The 27257-nt window shown below is 46.7% G+C and overlaps 1 protein-coding gene across 16 annotated transcripts in view; it reads left to right on the top strand.

The window, feature by feature from the left end:
* Positions 1 to 19622: 19622 nt before the first annotated feature.
* The window catches only part of celf2 (cugbp, Elav-like family member 2), a 219653-nt gene continuing 212018 nt past the window's right edge, over positions 19623 to 27257 (top strand). For 7 of the 16 annotated variants that reach the window (XM_031798213.1, XM_031798220.1, XM_031798200.1 and 4 more), the window contains exon 1: positions 19721 to 19844. In XM_031798213.1, coding sequence (XP_031654073.1) covers positions 19792 to 19844 — 53 coding nt within the window. In that variant the 5' untranslated portion in view covers positions 19721 to 19791. Of the gene's footprint in view, positions 19845 to 27257 lie in introns of all 16 variants that reach the window. The other 9 variants (XM_031798197.1, XM_031798191.1, XM_031798209.1 and 6 more) reach the window with 5 other exon arrangements.

Genomic DNA, 27257 nt, shown 5'->3' with positions numbered 1-27257 from the left:
TACACACACACACATCACATACAGTGCCTTGCGAAAGTATTCGGCCCCCTTGAACTTTGCGACCTGTTTGCCCACATTTTTCAGGCTTCAAACAAAAGATAATAAAACTGTATTTTTTTGTGAAGAATCAACAACAAGTGGGACACAATCATGAAGTGGAACGACATTTATTGGATATTTCAAACTTTTTTAACAAATCAAAACTGAAAAATTGGGCGTGCAAAATTATTCAGCCTTTACTTTCAGTGCAGCAAACTCTCTCCAGAAGTTCAGTGAGGATCTCTGAATGATCCAATGTTGACCTAAATGACTAATGATGATAAATACAATCCACCTGTGTGTAATCAAGTCTCCGTATAAATGCACCTGCACTGTGATAGTCTCAGAGGTCCGTTAAAGCGCAGAGAGCATCATGAAGAACAAGGAACACACCAGGCAGGTCCGAGATACTGTTGTGAAGAAGTTTAAAGCCGGATTTGGATACAAAAGATTTCCTAAGCTTTAAACAATCCCAAGGAGCACTGTGCAAGCGATAATATTGAAATGGAAGGAGTATCAGACCACTGCAAATCTACCAAGACCTGGCAGTCCCTCTAAACTTTCAGCTCATACAAGGAGAAGACTGATCAGAGGATGCAGCCAAGAGGCCCATGATCACTCTGGATGAACTGCAGAGATCTACAGCTGAGGTGGGAGACTCTGTCCATAGGACAACAATCAGTCGTAGATGCACAAATCTGGCCTTTATGGAAGAGTGGCAAGAAGAAAGCCATTTCTTAAAGATATCCATAAAAAGTGTTGTTTAAAGTTTGCCACAAGCCACCTGGGAGACACACCAAACATGTGGAAGAAGGTGCTCTGGTCAGATGAAACCAAAATTGAACTTTTTGGCAACAATGCAAAATGTTATTTTGGCGTAAACAACACAGCTCATCACCCTGAACACAACATCCCCACTGTCAAACATGGTGGTGGCAGCATCATGGTTTGGGCCTGCTTTTCTTCAGCAGGGACAGGGAAGATGGTTAAAATTGATGGGAAGATGGATGGAGCCAAATACAGGACCATTCTGGAAGAAAGCCTGATGGAGTCTGCAAAAGACCTGAGACTGGGACGGAGATTTGTCTTCCAACAAGACAATGATCCAAAACATAAATCAAAATCTACAATGTAATGGTTCAATAATAAACATATCCAGGTGTTAGAATGGCCAAGTCAAAGTCCAGACCTGAATCCAATCGAGAATCTGTGGAAAGAACTGAAAACTGCTGTTCACAAATGCTCTCCATCCAACCTCACTGAGCTCGAGCTGTTTTGCAAGGAGGAATTGGAAAAATGTTCAGTCTCTCGATGTGCAAAACTGATAGAGACATACCCCAAGCGACTTACAGCTGTAATCGCAGCAAAAGGTGGCGCTACAAGTATTAACTTAAGGGGGCTGAATAATTTTGCACGCCCAATTTTTCAGTTTTTGATTAGTTAAAAAATTTTGAAATATCCAATAAATGTCGTTCCACTTCATGATTGTGTCCCACTTGTTGTTGATTCTTCACAAAAAAATGCAGTTTTATATCTTTATGTTTGAAGCCTGAAATGTGGCAAAAGGTCGCAAGTTTCAAGGGGGCCGAATATTTTCGCAAGGCACTGTATGTTGCATACATCAATCAAATGACAGTGTGGGGGAGAGGTGGTGGAGGCAGGGTACGGGAGGCATGGGTGTTGTTTTGAGAGAAAGTGAGCGAGGGGAGAGAGAGGAGGGGAGGGAGATGGAGATGGAGAGAGATGGGGTTGTAACAGATGTTTCCATCCCTCTTCTTCTCACCCTCTTTCCCCAAAAACTGAGACAAGACTGAACATGATGAAACATGACTCTTCTTTACAACTCTCCTCTTTTTTCTTCCTCTTCTCTCTCTCTCCTTCTCTCTCTTACTCGTTTCCTCTTCTCTCTCCCCCCTCCAGGCCCCTTCCCCTGTTTCTTCAAGCTCTTCTAGCTGTAGTCCTAGCCTGCATTAGTTAACACTAATGGCATCGAAGGCAGTTGTGGATTTGGTAACATCCCACTAAATGTTTGGGGACATAAACTTCAAAAGGTTAGGCTTTATCGCTACTCAACACTGCTTTATTACCTAGTTTGAGTCATCCAGGGCTCCCTCTCTCCCTCTCCCTCTCCCTCTCCCTCTCCCTCTCCCCTCTCCCTCTCCCTCTCCCTCTCCCTCTCCCTCTCCCTCTCCCTGTCCTCCTCTCTCTCTCTCTCTCTCTCTCTCTCTCTCTCTCTCTCTCTCTCCTCTCTCTCTCTCTCTGTCTTTCCTCTCTCTCTCCTCAAGCTCCATGGCCCAATTTTCCTAAACTCTTGTCTTCTCTTCTGGTCTTGTCATTTTCCTCCTCCCAAACAACCTATTGTTAGTTTCTCTCTTCAGTTTGGCCTAGATGGCTGTGTGTGAGTGGCTGTGAGTGGGCTTTTTAGGAGCTCAGATGCTCTCAGTAAACATGTGTAAAGATGTTTCAAGGCTTTATTTCTTTAAGATGTTTCACTGTGAGTTTATCCTGAGAAACAGTAGCTGGTAAGACAAGGTCAGATGCGTTTTATCTAAGAACATTTGGCAGAATGGTGCTGAGTTTTGGTCCCATCGTTTTTGATTTGATACAGTGCATGTAAATGAATAAGATATGAAACCTGGCGTAAAACACAGGTCTTATGGGTTAAAGATGCACTCTCTAACTTTTGAATAATTTCAATTTTTTTTGGCTCACAAGCCAAAACGGGGTCTCCGTTTTTACGAGTACTACGTCATCCATTTCGTGTGATCTGTCATAAATTTTGCGATTCGTGTCATATGTTACAAATCCAATTGGTGAGATACTGTATGTTTAGAATTTGTTGGGCTTAAGATCCCAGACTGTATCCTTAGTTTCAATCCATCCATTATCTATGTATTGTCTCTCATTGCAGAATCCTGATGTGTGGTAGCTATTCTAGTTATAGAGTGGTGATTGTTTCCTGCCTGGACACTGTACGTAATGTAGTCTATATTAAGGCTGAGTTGGTGTTGTTGTGTCTGCTCTTTGAACCCTGGGGGCCTGACGGCTCTCGCCATGTCCCGCCTACGGCTTTGACTCCAACCTCACCCCACCCACTCACCCCATACTCCCCCCCCTTCCTCAAGGCACTATCCTTGGTCACGTGCCTCTCTGTTCCTGATCCCATGAACTCTGTGATTTATTCAGCAGTTTGCCTGGGCTGGATGCTCTGGAACGTACACTCGGGAGAGAAGGAGGGAGGGAGGAGGATACGGACGGCGGAGGTGGCTCAGAAGATTCCTCAACAATGAGAAACAGATGATCGTATTCACTAGGAGGGAGCATGTGCATGCGTCTGTTTTCTCAAGCTTTATTATCAACACATTTCGATGACCGAAGCCACTCACACTGGTGTCACAAGATATTCAATGGCTTTCCTTGGAGCCCAGACAAATATGTTCTCCAGTTCTCTCTCTCTCTCTCCTTCCCCCACCCTCCCTCCCTTCCTACCTCCCTCTCCCTTCCTCTCTGGCAGCTAGCCCTTAAGAGAGTTGATGTGGGTTGCTGTTGACGATATAGAATATCCATATTAAATACCTGGGTGAATATTGCACATTGTGTTGTCATAGCACTGCCACTGCCAACATTGCTTACTGTTGCGAATAGAACCGACGGCGTCATGACATCACATTCTTACGCCTGTCAAAATGAATCGCTGGAATTCTCGTTATTGCCTTGTAAATAACAGTGGCTTGTTGTACTGGGGAAATATCTGGTGGACACCCCTCACAAGTAGATGTTTCCTCCGTCAGAGAGCGCTAAGCCATGTTTGAGCTGTTTGGCTTAGACAATAGAAGAAATGGCAGGATGAGTCCTCGGGCAGGTTTTGATTGAATGTTCATAACTGTCGTCTCCTCTCTGGCCTCCACCTGAACTTCAACAGCCTGCCCGTGCCTGAGAAGATTTCTGGTTTCCCCCTGTCTCTCACACATATACAGCTACACACAGTGACAGACATAGACGATATTACTACCCATATACTGTAGAATGACTTCATTTTGATGTGCCATCAGTTTCTCTTCTAGAAAGAGTGAAATAGCCACTTCAGGGATGCCAGGGAGTATAGGATTAAGTCCATGTGACTGTCTGTCATTGCATATGAGCGTCATTCAAAGCGTCATTCATCTCTGCTTATAAAAGCATTGTAGATCTACAGTATAGAAATGTAGAGTGAACACAACGGTACCTACAGTTCAGTAGGAATAGCACAACAGCGGTTTTACGGGGTAATACCCTGAGACACCACACCTCACTTTCACCTCCAACACACACACACACCTTTCATCCCTACCACCAAACAGACAGATACAGACATGCACACACACACACACACACACCAGTGGCGTAGCCAGAATTTCATCGGTGAGTGGGTGTGCCGAAATGTAGGTTGCCCATCCCCCAAATATGTGCAGTTTTATAGCTTATCTCATGATATTCTACACATTTTGCCATGAGGCTGAGAGGAAATGTTGCTGTTTTAAAGCTAATTTCCTGCAATTCTACACATTTGCCATGAGGCTGGGAGAATTAGGCATTTTTTAAGCTAATTAAAGCTCAAATATAGGTGTGTTGACTGTGATAAAGGCACTGGATTATGAACTGTCTTGTTTGTTAAATGAACAAAAGTAGGCAGTGGCATGGTGCATATATAGTCATAGAAACACAGGGAAAGGGTGCATATATAGCCATAGAAACACAAGGAAATGTTGCATATATAGTCATAGAAACACAGGGAAATGGTGCATATATAGCCATAGAAACACAGGGAAATGTTGCATATATAGTCATAGAAACACAGGGAAATGGTGCATATATAGCCATAGAAGCACAGGGAAATGTTGCATATATAGTCACAGAAACACAGGGAAATGGTGCATATATAGCCATAGAAGCACAGGGAAATGGTGCATATATAGCCATAGAAACACAGGGAAATGGTGGTTATATAGTCATAGAAACACAGGGAAATTGTGCATATATAGCCATAGAAGCACAGGGAAATGGTGCATATATAGCCATAGAAGCACAGGGAAATGGTGCATATATAGCCATAGAAGCACAGGGAAATGGTGTATATATAGCCATAGAAGCACAGTGACATAGGCCTCAATGAGGTCATATTCATGACTTATTGGGGTGTGGCTTTCAGTTAGTTATTTTGGCAACCCAGAGTGAATATCATTCCAGTTCATCTGGTATGTTATATTTAATCAAATCTTACTAACCCAGTGCACAGCTTGCTATGAATTCTATCTGATTGTGTTCGCATGTTAAGGTAAAATATTCATGTCCCATTTAGAACACTGACAAGTAAAAACCATTAAAAAAAATTGAAACATTTTATTTTTGCTCCATCTGACTGGTGGGTCTGGCATACGCCCCTGACACAGACACAACACTTTTCATTCCCACCCCCACAAGAACGCATACCGAGGCGGACGCAGTGTTCCCCATGTTCCATCAGCGCCACAACAACACAGAGCTCTGCCCTCCGTCCCTACCTCAGCCAGCCCAGCGGCACTCTGGGAGATGGAATGTGATCCGATTACTGACCTCTGGTCCGCTGTAGAGCTGCTGTGAGGCAGGGACCACAACACTGACGGACACCTCTGCTCTCTACCACAGGCACACGGACAGGGACAGGGGGGCGATGGGGGATGAGGTGGGAGCTTGGAGGGGTGGGGGGGTGGTGGGGGGTTCTGTTATTGGCACCCGTGCTCTAGGGCTGAGAACACACACATATGTACACAGAGACAAACACAGATGCACACACACACATATGATACTATTGCCAAATTAGAGGGTGTGATATACACTGAAATGTATATCACACACGCACATAAAGTGATTGGTGAGTGTGCCCCGGGGGCGTGAGCACACAGATGGGTCGGAGATTGCTTCCTGTTTGGGACGGGTTGTGTCGACCCGCAGGGCTTTAATTGGCTGCAACTCCATCTGGCCTCTGACCTATCGCACAATTGACCGCTCCGCCAGAGAGGGGGAAAAGAACGAGTGACAGAAAGAGAGATGGAGAGAGAGTGGGAGAAAGATAAACAGTGAGACATACAGACAGCGAGAGAGACTGAGATGAAAGGAGACAGAGAAATAGAAAGAGAGGGAAACAGAGAGAGATGGAGGAGAGAGAGGAGATCAGGACAAATTGAAGGGAAACCAAGTACAAAGAATTATTGTGACTGATTGCCGTTCTAGGTTCAAATGGTCAGCCCATTGGAGAATGCTTGCCATTTAACAACGGATGGAAATATTGGATTTCTATGGCATGTACTCCTACATCTGTTACTATGATGAATGTTGGCAATGTTTTCTCATTCAGATAGATGTCCCTGTGTATTCGCCTGTCCTATAGTCATCATCTGTCAAATAGGTTATTCTATTCATTAGAAGAATACAGTGTATTATTACATCCACAAGGAAGAATTGAAACGGAGTTGAAACAGGAAATAGATACAGAAAGATGGATTCTCAGAGAGAGGGAGATGAAAGGGGAGGAGAGAAGCATGGTGCGTCAGAGAGAGAGAGGAAAAAGAGAGGGGGAGAGAGATGGGAATAGTGTGTAAAAGAGGATGTCTGGCAGTTTGGCACAACTCCAAACAGGAAGTGACAGTTAACACACTTCCTGTTGTAGCATCACGCCAGAGCTCCATTTTCAACCCTCCAACAACGGCACAGTGAACCATAGAGATATCTATGCTCCATGCAGACAATAATAATAATAATAATAATAATAATAATAATTGATTGGATTTATATAGTGCCTTTCTACTAACTGAGGTACTCAAATCAAAGTGCTTTACATAGTAAAGGGGAAACTCATTCTCTATGTCACGCCCTGGTCTTAGTATTTTGTGTTTTCTTTCTTTATTTGGTCAGGCCAGGGTGTGACATGGGTTTATTTTGTGTTGTGTTTAATTATGGTTTTTTTTTCGTAGGTTTTGGGATTGTGGCTTAGTGGGGTTTTCTAGCATAGTCTATGGTTGCCTGAGGCGGTTCTCAATCAGAGGCAGGTGATTCTCGTTGTCTCTGATTGGGAACCATATTTAGGCAGCCATATTCTTTGAGTGTTTTGTGGGTGATTGTTCCTGTCTCTGTGTTTGTTTGCACCAGATAGCCTCAGTCACTTTGGATTTTCTTTTTTCATTGTTTTGGAAGAGAAGAGAACGAGCGCCATTCTCCTTGCGGAGATGGTACTAAATACATCAACACGGTCGGTCCCTGGGATTGGGCTGGCCAATACGATTCGTTTTGCTTGGAAGGAAAAGGAGTTGGAGCCTTTAGGACGGGAAACTTTTGGAAGGATAATATTGATGGGGATTCTAAAGCTGATGGTGAAGGACGTGTTTTGTTTCCAAGGCAACTCGTTGGAGGGAGCATACGACGTGGCACTATATACAGAGGAGAAACACGATGATATCCTGAGAAGGGCAAGAGCAGTGGGAGGCGAGAGGCCGATGAGCCACTATGAAATAACAAGCCTGGCGAAGAATAACTTTAGGGTTGTAACGGTCAACATTTACAACCCATACGTTAAGGATGAAGAGGTGAGGGCCTTTCTGGGGAGATACATGGATAACGTCTCCTCAGCAAGGCACCTCAAAGACTCCCTTGGGTTTTGGAATGGGAGGAGAGGCTTCCAGGCCCTCCTCAGAGAGGACCCAAAGGGACATGGTGGCTACCTCCATCCTCCTGCTATGTTCTCCCTAGGGGCTGACAGGGGGACGTTGTTTTATACACGTCAGCCCCCATTTTGCAGGCGCTGTATGGCCTACGGCCACATATTCGCCTCGTGCAGCACAAGAAAATGCAGATTTTGTGGATCTGAGGAACACGAGGCGAAGGATTGTGACAAGCCTAAGGCGTGCCACGGGTGTGGCTCGTCAGCACACCTGTGGCGGGGGTGCCCGGCTCGTCAGAGGTCATATGCATCTGCGGCTGGGGGGGGAGCAGGAGCAGGGGATGGGGGAAGAAGAGGAGGGGAAGGAAGCACGCCTCATGTCCAGAGTACAGGTCCAGAGGGGAAGGCCGCAAGGAAGGAGGAGGAGCAAGAAGCGGCGGATGGAAGAGAGAAGGAAACAGAAGGCACGGGAGTAGGAGAACCAGGAAAAGCGGCGGAAGAAGGCAACCGAGTGGAGGAGCATGAGAGAGAAGAAAGCGAGGGAGGAGTGTTGGAGAAGGAGACGGTGGAAGAGCAAGTGGACTGGGGGGGAAAGTGCCCTGGTGGAAGAGATGAGGGGTATGGTGGAGGAGCTGGCGGGGGGGAGGGTGGTATCTCTCCACTGCTGCCATCATCAAAGAAGAGAATGAAGAGGAGTGTGTGATTGGCCGACAGTGAGAGGGAGGGGATGGCCAAGAGAGTGATGGGGGTGGGAGAAACCTCTGGGTTGCTGCTGGTTTCCCCAGGCCCTCAACTTCTGTTGGGTGGGGACACACCTAACAAGACTCAGGACTGGGTACAGGAGGAGGTGGGGAGTTTTTTGTTTGGGGACTCAGCCTCCCCGATATTTTTCCAAACCAGCTGCAGCACTGGGGAGGGGGAGGAGTGTGGGGGTAGACCCAGGATGCAGGGCACCCCGGAGCCAAACACTATTCCTGCATCCTGGGTTGGTGAGATGGAGGAAGAGGGGGGGGATGTCGGGAGTACGGATGGTGTTCTCACCGGTAGATATGGAGCAGGGGAGCATCGGGTGAGTCTCCTGTTTTTGTTTTTTTCTGTCTGGGTTTAGAATTTGAGTGTATTACATGTTTTTATTTGATTCTTTCATGGGATCTAATTTTACTTTTGTTAGTTTAAATGTAAGGGGTTTAAGGGATTTTGTTAAGAGAAGGGCGGTTTTTAGTTATTTGAAGGGTGTGGTTTCTGGTTGATTTCTGTTTTTTACAGGAGGTTCACCTGAGGGATGGAGGGGATGTTAGTAGGTTTAAGAGGGAGTGGGACAAGGGGGAGTCGGTTTGGGGTATTGGGGGGGTGCACTCATCGGGGGTAGGGATTTTGTGTGGGCACAGGGAGGTAAAAGTGGAGGATTCTTTTGTGGTAATGCAGGGGAGGGTTATAGGGGTGGATGTCACGATAAGGGATTGTAAATTTAGATTAGTAGTGGTGTATGGGCCACAGGTGGTGGCAGACAGGAGGGAGATGGTGGACTGTCTGACGCCCCTGTGTGTCACAAATAGGAAATTAGTGATAGGGGGGGATTTTAATACAGATTTAGGAATAGGGGGGGATAGCAGTGCAGGCGCCATCACCAGGCTAATGGCTTGCCATGGGCTGGTTGATGGTGGTCTGCACACTACTCCGAAAATGGCCGGTCCTACATGGACCGACTATATTTTTGTACCCAGGTCTTTGGGTAAGTTGTCTGGGCGGCTGTTGCCTGTTTTCTTTTCGGATCACGACGGGGTGCTCCTGCAGGTGGGGTCGCCAGTCTGCCTCTTTGGTAGGGGGTACTGGAAGTTAGATCGGGATGTGCTGGAGGAGCAGGCTTTTGTTGAGGGGTTTTATGGTTTCTTTTGGAGGCTTGAAGGCCTCCGGTCCATGTGCGAGGGGGTGTTAGAGTGGTGGGAATTAGTTAAGGTGAGGATAAGGGCTTTTATAATAGGGTATTGCAAAAGGAAAAAAAGGGAGGAGAGGAGGGAGGTGGATCGTATCCAAAGGTTAATTGAACTCGAGTACGAGGCAGGCAACCTCGGCGGGTCGTTTGACTGGGAGAGATCCGCAACCCTAAAGGCGCAGCTCAGGGAGTTGCAGGAGCGGAAGGCTCGAGCTTTCCTGGAGCGTGCGCATAGTGGCTTTCTAGAACACAATGAGACTTGTTCTGCTATGTTCTTTAAGTCGGTTAGGGCCAGACAGAGTAGGAAGGTAATGCATGGCGTTAGGGAAGAAAATGGTAGTATAGTTAGAGAACCAGAGGATATGGTCAGGGTGACAACTGATAATTTCCAAGGTTTATTTAAGGAAAGGGAAATATATGTAGAGCAGGGAAATGTGTTTTTAGAACACTTGTCCAGGCGGTTGCCGGAGGACATTAGAGAAGTGATGGAGGCCCAGATTTCACTAGAAGAGGTTGAGAGCGCTCTTAGGAGGATGGGAAAAGGGAAGGTGCCTGCGATGGATGGGCTGCCGGCTGAGTTTTATCTCAAGTTTTGGGGTATACTTGGACCAGTGGTCCTCGAAGTCTTGAAGGCCATCCTTGAGACGGGGGTCCCGGGGGGATCAATGGCTGTTGGTGTGCTGTCACTTTTATATAAGAAGGGGGAAGTAACAGACCTTGGCAACTGGCGGCCGTTGACCATGCTGTGTGTAGATTACAAACTACTTGCAAAGGTTTTAGCAGACCGGTTGCGCACAGCCCTTCCCTACGTCGTCCATGAGGATCAGACGTGCGGGGTAGAGGGCCGCTCTATTAGATGGAAACTACAGTTAATCAGGGACTCCATCGCTTGGGTTGAAGATAGAGGACTGCCTTTAATGGTAGCAGCGCTAGATCAGGCGAAAGCCTTTGATCGCGTGAATAGATCCTTTTTATTCAGAGTGTTAGGTCGATTAGGATTTGGGGAGAAGTTCATAGGATGGATTCGTACATTATATGTCGGAGCGGGGTGCCGAGTTAGTGTAAATAGTCACTTGGGTGACGTTTTTTACCTCTCATCTGGGGTCAGGCAGGGGTGCCCACTCTCGGTTCTCCTCTTCCTTCTGTACATGGAGCATCTGGGGGCTGCCATTAGGGCAGACACAGGGGTGGAAGGCTTGTTGATCCCTGGAAGTGGTGGGCTGCGTGTTAAGATGACGCAGTACGCCGATGACACTTCCTTACTGCTGTGCAAGGACTCGTGCCTGACAAGGTCCCTTGCCATCTTTGGGGATTTCACCCGAGCGTCGGGTGCGGTTCTGAACCATGCAAAGTCTTCCGTCAAGTTTTTCGGAAGATGGCGCGGTAGAACGGATGTGCCCGGGGGGTTATCTCTCTGTGAGGGGGCCCTGAGGATTCTCGGGGTCCATTTTGAGACCTCCGGCTCAGCGACGCTAAACTGGAACATGCGTATCGCAGTGGTACAGAGGAAGCTAGCAATGTGGAAGGCTAGGTATTTGTCTTTTATGGGCAAAGTCCTGGTCCTAAAGGTGGATGTGTTGCCGTCTCTTTTGTATTTGGCGTACATCTACCCATTGCCGGCTTGTCTGAGGAGGCCGCTAGTGAGGCTTGTGTTTCAGTTCATGTGGAGTGGCAGGTGCGAGTGGGTCGCCAGGGCACGCATGCTCTGTCCCATCGGGGAGGGAGGTAGGGGGGTACCACATTTCCCCCTCAAGCTGGACGCAATTTTTGTTTCTTTCTTGTTAACGGAGCTTGCTCATCCAGTGATACAACCGTCCGGTTACCTCCTGCGGGTGTTCTTCTCATATCAGGCGAGAAGCGTAATGGTGTGGTCTAAAACGGGTCCTCGGGCGGAACAGCTGCCGTGGCACTTTGGTCATGCGGCCAAGTGGCTGCGTGCGCACCCTGAGGTTGAAGTTGCCCGAGTAGGTTTAGATCACAGGCACCTGTACGAGGAGGTCAGAAAAGCAGGGAGTCCGGCGCCTGTAGTGGGCATCTCGGAAGTGGTCTGGGAGGGAGTGCAGGCGCGGGGTCTGGCCAACAGGCTCAAGGACCTGAATTGGTTGAGCCTCCATAAGTGCTTGCCGGTACGTTCCATCATGTACCGGTATAGTTTGGTGCAATCCCCCACCTGTCCAAGATCCTCTTGTGGCAGGGAGGAGACTGTGCGCCATGTCTTTTGGGACTGTGCCTTTGCCGGAGTAGTATGGGCTAGGGCACGGGTGTTGTTAGGTTTGGTAAGGGGGGATTTTGTATTGACGTGGGCCAGGTTAGAGAGAGGTGTAGGGAGAGCGAGAGGGACGGATAGGGACAGGTTTCTGCTCTGGCTTCTCATGAGTCTCTTTAAACAGGGGCTGTGGGAAGCCAGGCAGAACATGGTGAAGACAGGGAGAGATTGGGGGGTGGGAGGGATAGTAAGGAGGGTGGAAGGAGATTTGAGGGGGAGGATGAAGAGGGAGGAGAGGAAGTGGGGGCAGCATGCTGCTCGGGAGAGGTGGAAGGGGGGTTTAGGGCTGGGTGTCATTTAGATTTGTAAGGGGATAGATTAGGGACGGGGAGATAGGGAAAGGTAGTTTGTAGGTGACGGGGAGACGGGGAGGGAAGATGCTCCCCTGAGGTTTTGTTTTGGGGGTTTTTGTTTAGTTAAATTAGTTAAATTAAAATACCATTATTTGAGTATGTATGAGAATTATGAGTTGTAAAGAATGAATGGTATTGAAGATAATACATTATTATTATTATTAGGCTGTATAGGTTTTATTATTAGGCTGTATAGGTTTTCACGTTCCGTTTGTTGTTTTTGTATTATCGTGTTTATTCGTTAATTAAACATGTATCAAAATTACCACGCTGCATTTTGGTCCGACTCTCCTTCAAACGAAGAAAACTGTAACAGAATCACCCACCACAGGACCAAGCGACGTGGTGACAGGCAGCGACAGAGATCGCTTCCCGCACCAGGGCTTCCTCTCAGGGCTGAGCTTCCCCTCAGGGCTGAGCTTCCCATCAGTGAAGAGCTTCCCCTCAGTGCTGAGCTTCCCCTCAGTGCTGAGCTACCCCGCAGTCCCGAGCTTCCCCTCAGTCCCGAGCTTCCCCTCAGTCCCGAGCTTCTACCTCAGTCCCGAGCTGCCCCTCAGTCCAGTGGGGTCCTTGGTGATTGTTATTAGGCCAAGGTCGGCGGCGAGGGTCGCCAATCAAAGGACACGTTACAGGGGGACTAAGACTTGGTTGGAGTGGGGTCCACGTCCCGAGCCGGAGCCGCCACCGTGGACAGACGCCCACCCGGACCCTCCCCTATGGGTTTAGGTGTGCGGACGGGAGTCCGCACCTTGGGGGGGGGGGGGGTTCTGTCACGCCCTGGTCTTAGTATTTTGTGTTTTCTTTCTTTATTTGGTCAGGCCAGGGTGTGACATGGGTTTATTTTGTGTTGTGTTTAATTATGGGTGTTTTTCGTAGGTTTTGGATTGTGGCTTAGTGGGGTTTTCTAGCATAGTCTATGGTTGCCTGAGGCGGTTCTCAATCAGAGGCAGGTGATTCTTGTTGTCTCTGATTGGGAACCATATTTAGGCAGCCATATTCTTTGAGTGTTTCGTGGGTGATTGTTCCTGTCTCTGTGTTTATTGTCACCAGATAGGCTGTATAGGTTTTCACGTCCCGTTTGTTGTTTTTGTATTATCGTGTTTATTCGTTAATTAAACATGTATCAAAATTACCACGCTGCATTTTGGTCCGACTCTCCTTCAAACGAAGAAAACTGTAACACTCTACCAATATGTGGCACCCAACTGGGTGATGGACAGCAACCATGTTTGTGCCAGGACACTCACCACACATCAGCTAGCTTGGAGGAGAGGTGAGGAGTGATATATGCCAATTAGGAATGAAAGAATACCGGTTAAGTGATGTCTCCTGGTGTAGCTGGTGTAGACCAAAGCGCAGCGTTGAAACTGTTCATGATTCTTTTATAAAAAAAAACACTCAAACAAAATAACAAAAGCGAAAAACGAAAGCGCACAGTTCTGTCAGGCTAAGACACTAAACAGAAAACAAGATCCCACAACCTAATAGTGGGGGAAAGGGCTGCCTAAGTATGATCCCCAATCAGAGACAACGGTAGACAGCTGCCTCTGATTGGGAACCACACTCGGCCAAAAACAAAGAAACAGAAGACATAGAATTTCCCACCTGAGTCACACCCTGACCTAACCAAACATAGAGAATAATAAGGATCTCTAAGGTCAGAGCGTGAAACCTGGTTTGACAAACAACGCTGCAGCTCTGCCACCGGAAGGCAGACCTCTGGGGATGTAGTGGATTGAGATGGAGCCCATGCAAGATAAAATCTCTAGCTTAAACGGGGATGTTTATATTATGCTAATTCGATTCCCGTCGGCGGTGCAGACAGTGACTCTAGGGGGTTAGAAATGAGGGGGATGATTAGGTGGCCATGATGAAAATGAGTCCAGGTTGGGAGTTTAGCCAGGACACCGGGGTTAACACCTGTACTCTTGCGATAAGTGCCATGGGATTTTTTTATGACCACAGAGTGTCAGGACACACATTGAATGTCCCATCCAAACGACAGCATCCTACACGGTGCAATGTCCCCTTTACTGCCCTGGGGCATTGGGATTAGATCTTAAGACCAGAGGGAAGAGTGACCCCTACTGGCTCTCCAACACCACTTCCAGACAACAGTGTGTGGGGAGGAGAAAAATAACAAGATTTTACGTTAGACAGGGTGGGAGTGACCAAAGCCTAAGGGTACAGATATGAAGCACAGTACATACAGTATACTACCTATCACTCACAGGAGGTTGGTGGCACCTTAATTGGGGAGGACTGGCTCGTGGTAATGACTGGAGCGGGATCAGTGGAATGGTATCAAATACATCAAACACCTGGTTTCCAGGTCCAATCCATTTGCTCTGTTCCAGCCATTATTATGAGCCGTCCTCCCCTCAGCAGCCTCCCGTGCTATCACTGTGTACCACGTCCAGTAATAGACTACCACAAACAATGAAAACAGAGATTTCCTCTCTCCTCATCCTTTGTCTGTTCTTTACTCTTCGACCCTCACCCCCAACACCTCCCTTTCCACTTTTCCTCCTATCATCATCCCATCTTCTTCATCGTCCCCCTCCCCCACCCAACCTCATCATCCAATCACACCTGAAGCCCACACATACCCCCCCTCCCAAACCCCCCCCCATCTGGTGATCATTATATATTGATCTCCGGTTCACCATGTTTAGTCAAGGGTCTAAATGCATGTCTCTCTGTGTGTGCGACACAAAGCACCGATCAATCACTGTCTAATGAGAGAGGGAGGGAGAGACGTAGGAAGGATGAATAATAGACAGTTGTTACAGTGAGGTATTATGACGAGCCCCATCTCTCCCACCATAAACGCTCTCCGTTCAATCACTCCCGCTCTCATTAGATTCACAATGTATTGGCTGTCAGTCTTCAATATTCATATTACTGTAGCTATGTGTGTAGAGTACCTGATGAAATAGGGCATTTGTTTTGTCTTCCCGTCCCCCTCTCTCTCTGTCTTTCTCTCTCTCTCTCTCTCTCTCTCTCTCTCTCTCTCACACACACACACACACGGAGTACGGAATGCTTTCAGTATCTGAGTGGGTTGCATATTGATTTTTAGTGTTGAACTTGTGTCGCTCTCTCTGCCTCGCACCCCCACAGACACATTCTGACAGAGGAGTTGATTAGGAACAGCTCTAAATATATCCCTCCATCTCTTCCCTCTCGCTTTCTCTCTCTCTCTCTCTCTCTCCCACTCTCGCTCCATCCTTCATTCTCTGCTTTTCTCTTCCTGAATCTCACTCGCACTTTTGTTCCTCGTTCCCTCCTATCCTCTATCACCTGAACGTATGTTTTCCTCTCGTGTTTCCTAAATAATGATACTGCACCTAAATACGGAACCTTCTTACCTTAATAATTCTGAAACCTTTTCCCTCTTTTTCATTGGGTGTTCTTAAACCTACTCTCATCCAGGGTAGCTAAATTTAGAGTCAGCTCTTATTACAGTTTCCTAGTGGCACATTAAACATAAACCAGTTCAACACATACATTGACAATCACAACCTACAAACACTATACACTCTTTCACTAGCCAGGCAACCTTCTATAGAGGATCTGCACTCGTCATCTGTTTACTCTAGGGATAATTAGACGCAAGTGTGTGAAGGATGTGAGAGAGGGGTAGGCGTTGTGTGAGGATGTCCCCCCTCTCCTTTCCCCCGTGGCAAACTGACATCTTCCTACCCAGACTGACTGGCTCAGACTCACCTGTGTGTTGGAACACTATAGGTGTGGGACCTCACACCGGTCTCCGCTCCACCACTCTTCACTGGATTCGCCTGATGTCTTTCCATGAAGACACACACACACACACACTCACTGTAGTACAGCACGGCACATCCTCCCCGATAACTGCGCTTCCGACAGAGTGAGATGGAAATATAGATACGCAGATGACAGATGGGGGAAAGTCTCTATTTATTCTATATCTGTGGTATCCAGTAGGTAAACAATAGATAAGAAGCCTCAGTATCTCTCTCCCTCTCTGCCCACAATTTAGCGTTCCCTGATTGTGGCGCAGAACAAACAGACAAACAAACATGTTTATTGGGGCATTCTCTTGTGTGTGTGACTGTTTGTGAGTGAGCCATTTGCGTTAGATTTAAATCTAATTTGCGTCTCCCTGGGTTTTATCTCCGACATCCTGATTCGGTAGCTATGAAGCGGCTCAGCCAACTGTTCCCTTGTTGTTTTGAAGGGAATGATTCTCATAAATGGAGCCTTTTCAGACAATGTTCATGTGGGTGTATAGCTTTAGGCATATTTGACAGGATCAAATGGCTTACACAGAGAAGGAAACACTGTCGTTTATGAAATAATCCCCCCATATTTATTTCATCCACATCCGTTTTCTCCCTCTGCCTCGTTTTTTCCCCTCCTTCCCGCCCCCCTAAATGAATTGAGGTAAAATGGGAATCTATATTCCGTGGGTGGTTTAGAGATGGAGCCACTTTAAGATTTAAATTGCACATGACACATGTTTGATGTCATAAACCTCAGGCTTCTCTCTTCCGGTGGGCCTGAATGTTTCAAAGAAATGTGCTGGAGGAGGGAAATGTTTTTAGAAAATGAAAAAAAAATGTGTTATATTGTCCCATACACCAAATAGGTGCAGTGAAATGTGTTGTTTTACAGGGTCAGCTATAGTTGTACAGCACCCCTGGGGAAAATTAAGATTTTCCTCTTGTCGGCTCAGGTATTCCAACCAACGTCCTTTCGGTTACAGGCCCAACGCTCTAACCGCCAGGCTACCTGCCCCTGTGTGTGTGTGTGCGCGCGTGTGCGTTTGTGTTTTAGCGCCAGACTTCAGACACGTGAACACCTAAGACGTCAAGACCACTATCGTGATTTTATGCAGAAATTAAAACCGTGCTGGGAAGAGAGAAACTGATTGATCTATTGCTGTGTGTGATGTGTGTGTATGTGTGTGTTGTGTGAGTATGTGTGTGATGAAGAGAGAGAGAGAGAGGGAGCGAGCGAGATAGAGAGAGAGAGAGAGAGAGAGAGAGAGATGCTGTCAACTCTCCTTCCTCCACCCGGAGTCTGAAGTCTGCAGATGTCCAATTCAGTCTATTTAAAGCATCAGCTCTCTCGCTGGTGAGAGAGGGAGGCTGTAGTTTTGGATTATTGTTATGTCTTTACCTTGAGAACACTGTTTTGGAGGGAGTGTGTATGTCATTCACAATTACATACAGTACATGTGCTATATAACCACTCCAAGATGTGCAAGGTTAGAGAACCACAGACATCTGAAGTTTAAAATGTAGCGGACATATACCCAGAGGGGCTGTAATAGTGGATGCAGGTATGTGCGGTATGAATGCACATAATAATCAAATCAAAATCAAATCAAATGTATTTATATAGCCCTTCTTAGATCAGCTGATATCTCAAAGTGCTGTACAGAAACCCAGCGTAAAACTCCAAGCACAGCGTAAACAGCAAGCATTGCAGGTGAAGAATGACACACATAACCACGGACATTTTCTGTGTAGATCTGAAAGACCATGATGTTAACCCCTCCTAGCCAACCAGGTACATCGGTGGAGCTATGACTTTATTGCTAAGTTATACCTATTTGATAATTCAGACTTGCAAGTGGTTGTCTTGGATGGGAGTCATTATATTGCATGTGTTTTCACATGATGAAAGACAACCATGGTGCCTTTCCGTATCCTTACTCCCTGTGAAGAAATAGGTCCGTTGAATCAAGTCTTTGATAAAGCTATAGTTCGATATACATTCTTAGATAAAAGGTGCTATCTAGACCTGGGTTCTTCGGATGTGTCCATAGGATAACCATTTGAAGAACCCTTTTGGGTTCCATGTAGAGCCCATGGGTTCTACCTGTAACCAAAAATGGTTCTCCTTAGAACCAAAAATGGTTCTCCTATGAGGACAGCCGACAAAACCCTTTGGAAGTGTAGTGGTATTTTGGGAAATAAACCAAAGTACACCACAAAGAAATACCAACAACCAAAATGCTGTGTTGTACTGGGATGATATCTGTGTCAAGGTCTTTCCAGACAGCCACATTGTGTCATAACCGATTATGTGGCTAGAAACAAAAACCTGACATCATTTTTTATTTTTTCACCTTGGACCTTTGCCATGTTGGAGACTTTTTTCTCCCTCACCAGCTTTAAACATCTGCTATCTGAGCAGCGAACCGATCGCTGCAGCTGTACATAGTCCATCTGTAAATAGCCCACCCAATTTACCTATCTCATCCCCATACTGTTTTTATTTATTAACTTTTCTGCTCTTTTGCACACCTATTTGCACATGATCATCTGATCATTTATCACTCCAGTGTTAATCTTCTAAATTGTAATTATTCGCTCCTATGGCCTATTTATTGCCTACCTCCTCATGCCTTTTGCACACAATGTATATAGACTCTTTTTTTCCTACTGTGTTATTGACTTGTTAATTGTTTACTCCATGTGTAACTCTGTGTTGTTGTCTGTTCACACTGCTATGCTTTATCTTGGCCAGGTTGCAGTTATAAATGAGAACTTGTTCTCAACTAGCCTACCTGGTTAAATAAAGGTTAAATAAAAAATAAATAAATACAATTTTGCAGCCTATAGTCATACTGTGCTGCAGCGTCACATCGGCTGAGAGGGGAGAGAGGAGCCGGGGAAAGAAAGTTGACTTTTATCAACAGGAAGTGAACAATGACAGTGTTTTGGCCTAATGAAAATAGATGGAGATGGCCAAACCCAGTATATTTTCTCTGCTCCATTAGATAAGCAGGCTACTACTGAATATAACTTGTAGATGCAGTGTCTGCCTCTCTGAATAATTGCAATGAAAGCATATTGGGCCACCTGTAATAACAATTCATGGAATTTCTTATCTGTTCATACCCAATGTTATGTTAGGCCTATAATTTGTGCGTTGAGGATAAGATTTTTTCCCCGATTTCATTCTGTATGGCATGAATTTGCACATTGATTTGAATGTAAATCAAGTCTAGCAGGACAGATGATGCAGGCAAGTCTACCACAGCTACCAATTGAAATAGGACACATTCAATGACAATTTGTGTGATCTAATTGTACCCCTGTCGATAATCATTAGGCAAAGTGAACCTGGCTTATTTAAAAAATAACAGGATGTGATGTGTGCATATGCCATGTTATTTCTGGGCAAATCTAATAAATAAATTATAGCCTGGGTGATTATTGTAAAGACACAATTTCCGGTGCTTTGGATGAAAAGTGCTCTTGAATAAATAGTCTCTAATGTGTTCTGTATAAGATCCTAATATTGTTTTATGAGGCTTTGGGGATGGCTGGAGAGGTGGAGAAATCGGTCGCTGTGTGTAGCGGCAGAGCGCAGGCTTTCAGCAGGGGGCGGAGGGAGAGAGCTTTGACAGCGCATATCACACAACCAAGAAGTAGGACGAGTTGCATCCTAGCGCTACTGTCATTTGCAGACGGAGTACAGCTCTCGCCGCTTTTGTTCAGCTATCGCGCCCCGTGCTGCTAGCTAGTCAACAATGGTTTCTATCATTTCAGACCTGGACCCACTGAAAAACTGGAACGTGTTAAGGTAAGTCCAAGTCCCGGTTTCTAGCTCGCCTTCATGAATGCAGCAGAAATGATAGGAGTGAATTGTTGAGATACCCTACGTGCGGTGCTGGGAGGGACGCGGGGGGCAAAGGGTTATCGCTGGTGAATGGATGTAGCGACTTATTCCGCGGACGTACCCACTTGCATTACTTTGTCTTAAAGAGATACAGCGATATTCTGGTATTTAGCCCCTTTTACACTTATCCAGAGTCAAACTCGTGAATACTATCTGTATGCCTCTGCATGCAGTAGGCCAATAGAGGAAGTTAGCGGTAGTTTTGCGTGCCAATGTTAACAATGACTGGAAGTCTACAGGTAAATTAACAATGCTACCTACAGTACAGCAGCAATACGGCGCCCTCGGCAGTTTTAAATGGGGCGATGTCGGGTCCTGTTTCGGTAAAGATCTGTTGAGAACAATGTACTGTAGCTACTTTTGGATTTATCTTTTCTCCCCCTCTCTTTCTGCTGTCGTGTCTGACGCATGCAAGCTGCTCATCAGCCCTTCATCTTATTAACCCTTGGTGATCTTCCCTCTCGCACCGTGGACCACAAAGTTCCTCAACAATTTACAGTTGCCGATACCGTAGACTCTGGGCACCATCATCATCCTCACCGACCGGTAGCCTAGTCTACTGTCTTTGAGAGCTGCGTTGTCACACTGCCCTGGAGTCATATAGGCTACGTATTTATTGCAAATGAAGCATTGAGGGAACATTTATTGCAAGTTTATATCCCCTTCACGTAGCTCTCTTTTGTTAATGAAAAACTGTCATTTACAGTTTAGCCTAAAACATACCTTCTTTTTTTTTAACACAACATGTTTAGCTACCAAAGGAAGATGCGTTACTCTGCTCCATCTCTGCACCTCCTGAAGGAATACACTTTTATTGCTTCAAGTTTTCACATCCCATTTTCAGAGCAATGTGTAGCCTACTTTCATTATAGTGCTCAGCAAGGTCATTTCCTGAAAGAATGTTGTGACGCTAGCTGAGAAAATAACCTACGGGCGCTCAGAGCCGCTGGAAGTAAGGGTGCTGAAGGTGCTACAGCACCACCTGAAAAATCTGAATAAAAATATATTTTTCCACAAAAGTAGTGCACTGGGGCTTTAAAAGTCCTGTATTAGCGACACCCCCAAACTACTTCCCACAGCTATGCCTGTACCTGTGGTCCTCTGCCCAGTTCCTCTCTGTTTCCCTCCTCCAGGACTGTCTTACAGCTACACCACTAATAGGCTACACCAATATATATGGCTCTGGGCTACACCAACACTCTACCATAACACTTCATGTTACCATCTAATAGCCTACACCTGCAAAATGTGTATTAATGCATTCACTGTCATTTGACATTTTAGTCGGCATTTGTGCATTTTAAATGCTGGAATTTGAATATTGAAGACTTTTGATACTAAATAAGTCATGATAATTCCCTCGACGGACTCCTCATCAGCAGACATGGTCTAGTTCTGATTCTGAAATTCTATTTTTGAGAAGCCACAGTGACGATGGAGCACGAGGCTCCAGAAATCTCATGCAGAGCTTAAAAAGTCCTCGTTTACTGCTGCTTTTTATCATCCCCTATTTAAATATCCCTTATTCCTTACTAGAAATTCCTCATCAATAAATCAGGAATAGATATATATTTTTTATCACAGGAACCCTAAAGAACATGCTTATTGCTGCTGTGACTGTGAGCCTGTGAAGACGGAATGATGTCAGTCTAGCCTTATAGTGATGGCCCCATGGAGCCTGGGGCATGAAATGGCTTGTGGCACTGACCCGTACACACTCACATTAAAAGGTGAAAATGGGGAGGATGACCCACTGTTTCTCTACGGAGGCTATTTCCTGTCTTTCCTATTCCACTGATCTGTTTGGTTAACCAGGACGCCCCTCTGCGTGATAGAGAATCTTCGTATATGTATGCAGTTGGTACCTCTGATGAGTATATCGGGGAAAGGAATTCTTGGCCTTTTCAGTCAACTTTTGCATGTGTGAATGAAATAGTCTCTCTTTTCTAAGTGGACACACACATACACACACACACTGCGCTGGTAAGCGGAGGGCGGGCCCCGACCATTGAGGGATGTAATCTGTTGTTGAAGGACAGGATGAGAGATGAGTGGGGGAGGATGAGGAGGGGAGTGATGGAGGGGTATTTGTCTCTCTCTTTATTAAACCTCTGCTGCTTTAGATTAGCTGCAGGAGCAGCTGTCCCTCTCTCAAGACTGAGCATCTTAATAAAGACCAGCTTAGGGCTGGCCCTCCACACACACACACACACATCCTCTTCTATCTCCCCCTTCTCTTTTTCTCTCTCGTTCTGTCTCTTTTCTCTTTCACTGTTAGCTTAGTGTATTATAATGAAGCAACTCTGTGCTTCTTCTCCGAGGCACAGCCGCATCTCCCTAATGAGGATCACCTCCGACAGACACACACACACACACACACACACACACACACACACACACACACACACACACACACACACATACCATTAAGACACCGACAGTCCCAACCACCTCTGTCACATACAATTAGCAGCAATCCCTGTAGCGTGGTATATTTTGTGCATGGTGTTATTGTGGGGTTGGATAATATGCAGGACCGAAGAAGTAGAATTTCTCCGTTATCTTGGATGTGGTGTACACTGTATTTTCCTGGATGTGGTGTACACTGTATTATCTTGGATGTTGTGTACACTGTATTATCTTGGATGTTGTGTACACTGTATTATCTTGGATGTGGTGTACACTGTATTATCTTGGATGTGGTGTACACTGTATTATCTTGGATGTGGTGTACACTGTATTATCTTGGATGTTGTGTACACTGTATTATCTTGGATGTTGTGTACACTGTATTATCTTGTATGTTGTGTAAACTGTATCTTGGATGTTGTGTACACTGTAGCTTCTGGTATAATATGTTGAGATGATTATGTGGTCTCGCATTTATATCATTTTGCTCTCATTCTGGAGTATTCAGCATATGACCGTCCATCATGCCCACTGCACTGTACGGAACGTGGGTTCATTTGCTGTTGTCAGGGGACACATTCCTGAAGATCTAATAGGAAATACATCTAATGAAGTCGGTTTGATATGATGTATCTGATGTGTGACCGATAGGGGAGGTTGGGTGGAGGTGAGTGGTGCTGAAGGATAATAACATTTTGATATGGAAGACTGTTAGAAAACCAACGTGTACTGAATGTGCCGATTTCAACCGAAACAGAGTATTATTTCTAAGGTTCTCGATCTGTGTCTTAACGATAATCTGCCTGCTGCTCCAGATGGATATGGACCATCTGCACCCTCCTCTGGTCCTCTGGTCCCCTGGTCCTCTGCTCCTCTGGTCCCCTGATCCTCTGGTCCTCTGCCTCTCTGGGTCCTCTGGTCCCCTGGTTCTCTGGTCCCCTGGTCCTCTGGTCCCCTGGTCCTCTGGTCCCTTGGTCCCCCGGTCCTCTGGTCCCCTGGTCCCCTGGTCCTCTGGTCCTCTGGTCCTCTGGTCCCCTGGTCCTCTGGTCCCTTGGTCCCCCGGTCCTCTGGTCCCCCGGTCCTCTGGTCCCCTGGTCCCCTGGTCCTCAGCTTACTTCATCCTTATCTGATCAACTCCAGGGTGTGGCTGCTGCAGCCTTTCACCAGCTCCATCTGACTATCATACATTTATCACGAACACACACACATGAACACACACACACATGAACACACACACACACACACACACACACACACACACACACACACACACACATGAACACACATGAACACACACACACACACACACATGAACACACACACACACACATGATCGCATCCAGACAAAAATATCCCGTATATGCACGTATGTCCGTGCATACATACATGCATGCATACGCACGTACACACAAAGCTCAGTTTATCTGTGTAACAAAGCGTTGTTGTGGGGTGTAACAAAGTGTTGTTGTGGGTTGTAACAAAGCGTTGTTGTGGGGTGTAACAAAGCGTTGTTGTGGGGTGTAACAAAGCGTTGTTGTGGGGTGTAACAAAGCGTTGTTGTTGGGTGTAACGAAGTGTTGTTGTGGGGTGTAACAAAGCGTTGTTGTGGGGTGTAACAAAGCGTTGTTGTGGGGTGTAAAGCCTGTCTGTTGCTCTCCTAGTCAGCCTCTCCTATTCTGAATAGCAGTTCAGTTATTCCATAATGAGAAACAGCATGCTTATTAATTCCACCTGATTACATCCAGAATTACACTTAGCACACACACACACACACACACACACACGGAGCAATGACAAGGTAGGTCTGTTATTAGATTAGGGAGCGAGGAGAAGTCAGGTTTGTATTCTATTACAGGGCTGGTTAAATAACTGTTGGATGTAAACTCTGATGCCTTCCAATACGGGAATAATCAAAAGAGAAGGAGAGAGAGAGAGAGAGAGAGAGCTTTAACGATAAACAATGTAGAAACCCTTTGGAGTGTAAGGTAAAGATCTAAGACCGGAACCTCACTAACTTGAGATGTGCGTGTGACGCACTGCCGCTCAAAGCAGCGTTGCATAAATCATGTGTTAACGTCACTGGGAAGGAGATTTGCATGAAAAGTTGAATTACCCCCACACACACACACACACACACACACACACACACACACACACACACACACACACAGATCTCAGGTCTGGATTATTCAGACATGATAAATCATAAACGGATGTTCATTCAATCACACAGTGAGCCCTTTGGGCCCTGGTCACAAATAGTGCACTATATTGAGAATAGGGTGCCATTTGGGGTGCAGACAATAACAGCATCGATAAGCCATAGGCTCTTTTCACCTGTGGCCAATCATGTAATTAATGTATGATCTGTTGACCACACAAGTGCCCCGGTCTGGAAACGGAAGTGTATGTGGAGTGACGTTGTCACTAGGGGATTTGAGTATAGATGAAGGAGTAGGAGGGGTTGGAGGATTGGGAGGGCGGGGATGGGAGGATTGGGAGGGCGGGGATGGGAGGATTGGGAGGGCGGAGGGGATTGGGGTGGGGAGGGGGTCATTTAGCATTTGACCCAGTGTTAGTTTTAATTAATCCAGTTAAATGTGGATCTGACTCAGTGTGGCTTTATCCCCGAGACACAAATCTATCTACCTAATTACTGAGGCCAGTGTCTGTCTGATGGGGATTAAATCTGCAGTGTGTGTGTGTGTGTGTGTGTGTGTGTGTGTCCGTAGCCTGCTAACCCCTGCAGGTCATAGGATCACACACATGGAGTCTAAATCCACCCTTTGCGGTTGAACAGTGGCAGGGACAGCTGTGGTCCTGGCTTTTCATCTGCACTCCAATGGATGTGCATTGTGTGGCCAGTGTGAGTGTGACACCAGGCTGGGTAGAGACGGGGGGTGAGGCCCCTACCCTGGATCTAGTGGTTCTGGTGTGGAAGTGGACATTATATGCTCAGCATTATTCTCAGTGTTTTAAGAGAGCCTCTCTGAAACAAAACATTGACCGTAAGCCTGGGCAATGCAATGACCGACAGGGTTGTTAAAGTGAAAGTGATGAATGGAGAGAGTGATGAAGCCACTCTGACCCGTGGCGTTGGAAAGGAAAGAGGTGAAGAGCGAACCAGGCAGGGTGGTAGACGGAGAGAGAGCAGGGGGGAGAGGTCGGTTGGCCTGCTCGTCTGTGATGGACTCCGGTCACCATGGCGATTCACTCTTCAGCTGGACCCCTGTCAATCAAAGCATTGTAACCCGGGAGCGGGGGCGGGGGATATTGTGCCACGGCAATGATGGGAACAATACAGCGTTCAGTGTTTCTGTGTGAATGGCTCAGACGTTTGGGTGCGGGGAGAGGGGGGTGCGGGGAGAGGGGGGGTGGGGAGAGGGGGGGTGCGGGGAGAGGGGGGGTGGGGAGAGGGGGGGTGCAGGGAGAGGGGGGGTGCAGGGGAGAGGGGTGGGGAGAGGAGGGGTGCGGGGAGACGGGGGTGGGGAGAGGGGAAGTGGGGAGAGGGGGGTGGGGTGGGGAGAGGAGGGGGGTGGGGTGGGGAGAGGGGGGGTGCAGGGAGAGGGGGGGTGCGGGGAGAGGGGGGGTGCGGGGAGAGGGGTGGGGAGAGGGAGGGTGCAGGGAGACGGGGGTGGGGAGAGGGGGAGTGCAGGGAGAGGGGGAGTGCGGGTAGAGGGGGGTGTGGGGAGAGGGGGATGAATTCTTCCACGTCAAACCCCTGAAATCAGTTTGAAGATAATTACATATTTTAGCTCAGCGAGCTGGATAAAACCGTGAGAGACAAAGGAGGGAGAGGGAGAGACCGAGAGAGAGAATGCGAACAGGAGAGAAAGGGGGGAGGGGCCTGACACCCATCATCTCAGATTGTTCTGAAATTGTTTCTGTAGTTAGAAACAGACGATTAACATTCTTGCAACATTCTTTTGTTCAAATGTCATTTTAAAAATCGGACATGCTATATCCGTGTTGTGGTGACTGTGATGTGTTCTCCCTCCCTTCCACTCTGTGTGTCAGCCATATACCAGGGGAACATGCTGGCTTAAAAGCCTCCGTGGCGCTGTCTCCGAGAACCACCGAGGCTTTTAAGGCAGCATGTTCCCCTGTATATGGCTGTTTGTGGCTGTTTGTTTCTGGCTGTTGTCAGATGTTGTATTTTCTTTTGATGTTATCCGACACACGTTTCAGGGACGTGCTCTGTTTGATACATTCCCGCATCCCTCTCTTTTTACGCAGTGGCACACACATTCTCACACCCCACGGCCGTGTCAGGACCCCTCTCTCTGTGCCATGTCCCAGGGCTTTGACTGACTGAGTGTTGTAGCATGTGGCTGCTATAGAAGCCATCTCCGGTGGCACTATAGTAGATAAACTTAGTCATCCGTCGTCAGCCCTGGGTGTCTAGTCAGTCTACTACTTAAAACACACACACACACACACACACACACACACACACACACACACACACACACACACACACACTGTCACGTTCTGACCTTTATTTCCTTTGTTTTGTATTTATTTAGTATGGTCAGGGCGTGAGTTGGGTGGGCAGTCTATGTTTGTTTTTCTATCATTTGGGTATTTCTATGTTTCGGCCTAGTATGGTTCTCAATCAGAGGCAGGTGTCATTAGTTGTCTCTGATTGAGAATCATACTTAGGTAGCCTGGGTTTCACTGTGTGTTTGTGGGTGATTGTTCCTGTCTTTGTGTTTTGCACCAGATGGGACTGTTTTAGGTTTTCTCACATTTGTTGTTTTTGTTAGTTATCTCATGTGTAGTTTCTTTATCAATTAAAGAATATGAATAACCACCACGCTGCGCTTTGGTCCGCCTCTCCTTCAGATGAAGAGAACCATTACACACACACACACACAGTCCTTCTGTGACTGTCTCCAGGAGAGCAGG

This window comes from Oncorhynchus kisutch, linkage group LG19 (genome assembly GCF_002021735.2).
Source record: "Oncorhynchus kisutch isolate 150728-3 linkage group LG19, Okis_V2, whole genome shotgun sequence".
In the NCBI taxonomy this organism is placed as follows: Eukaryota; Metazoa; Chordata; class Actinopteri; order Salmoniformes; family Salmonidae; genus Oncorhynchus; species Oncorhynchus kisutch.
The sequence above is the reverse complement of the archived record's forward strand: the minus strand, read 5'-3'. Positions and strand labels throughout refer to the sequence as shown.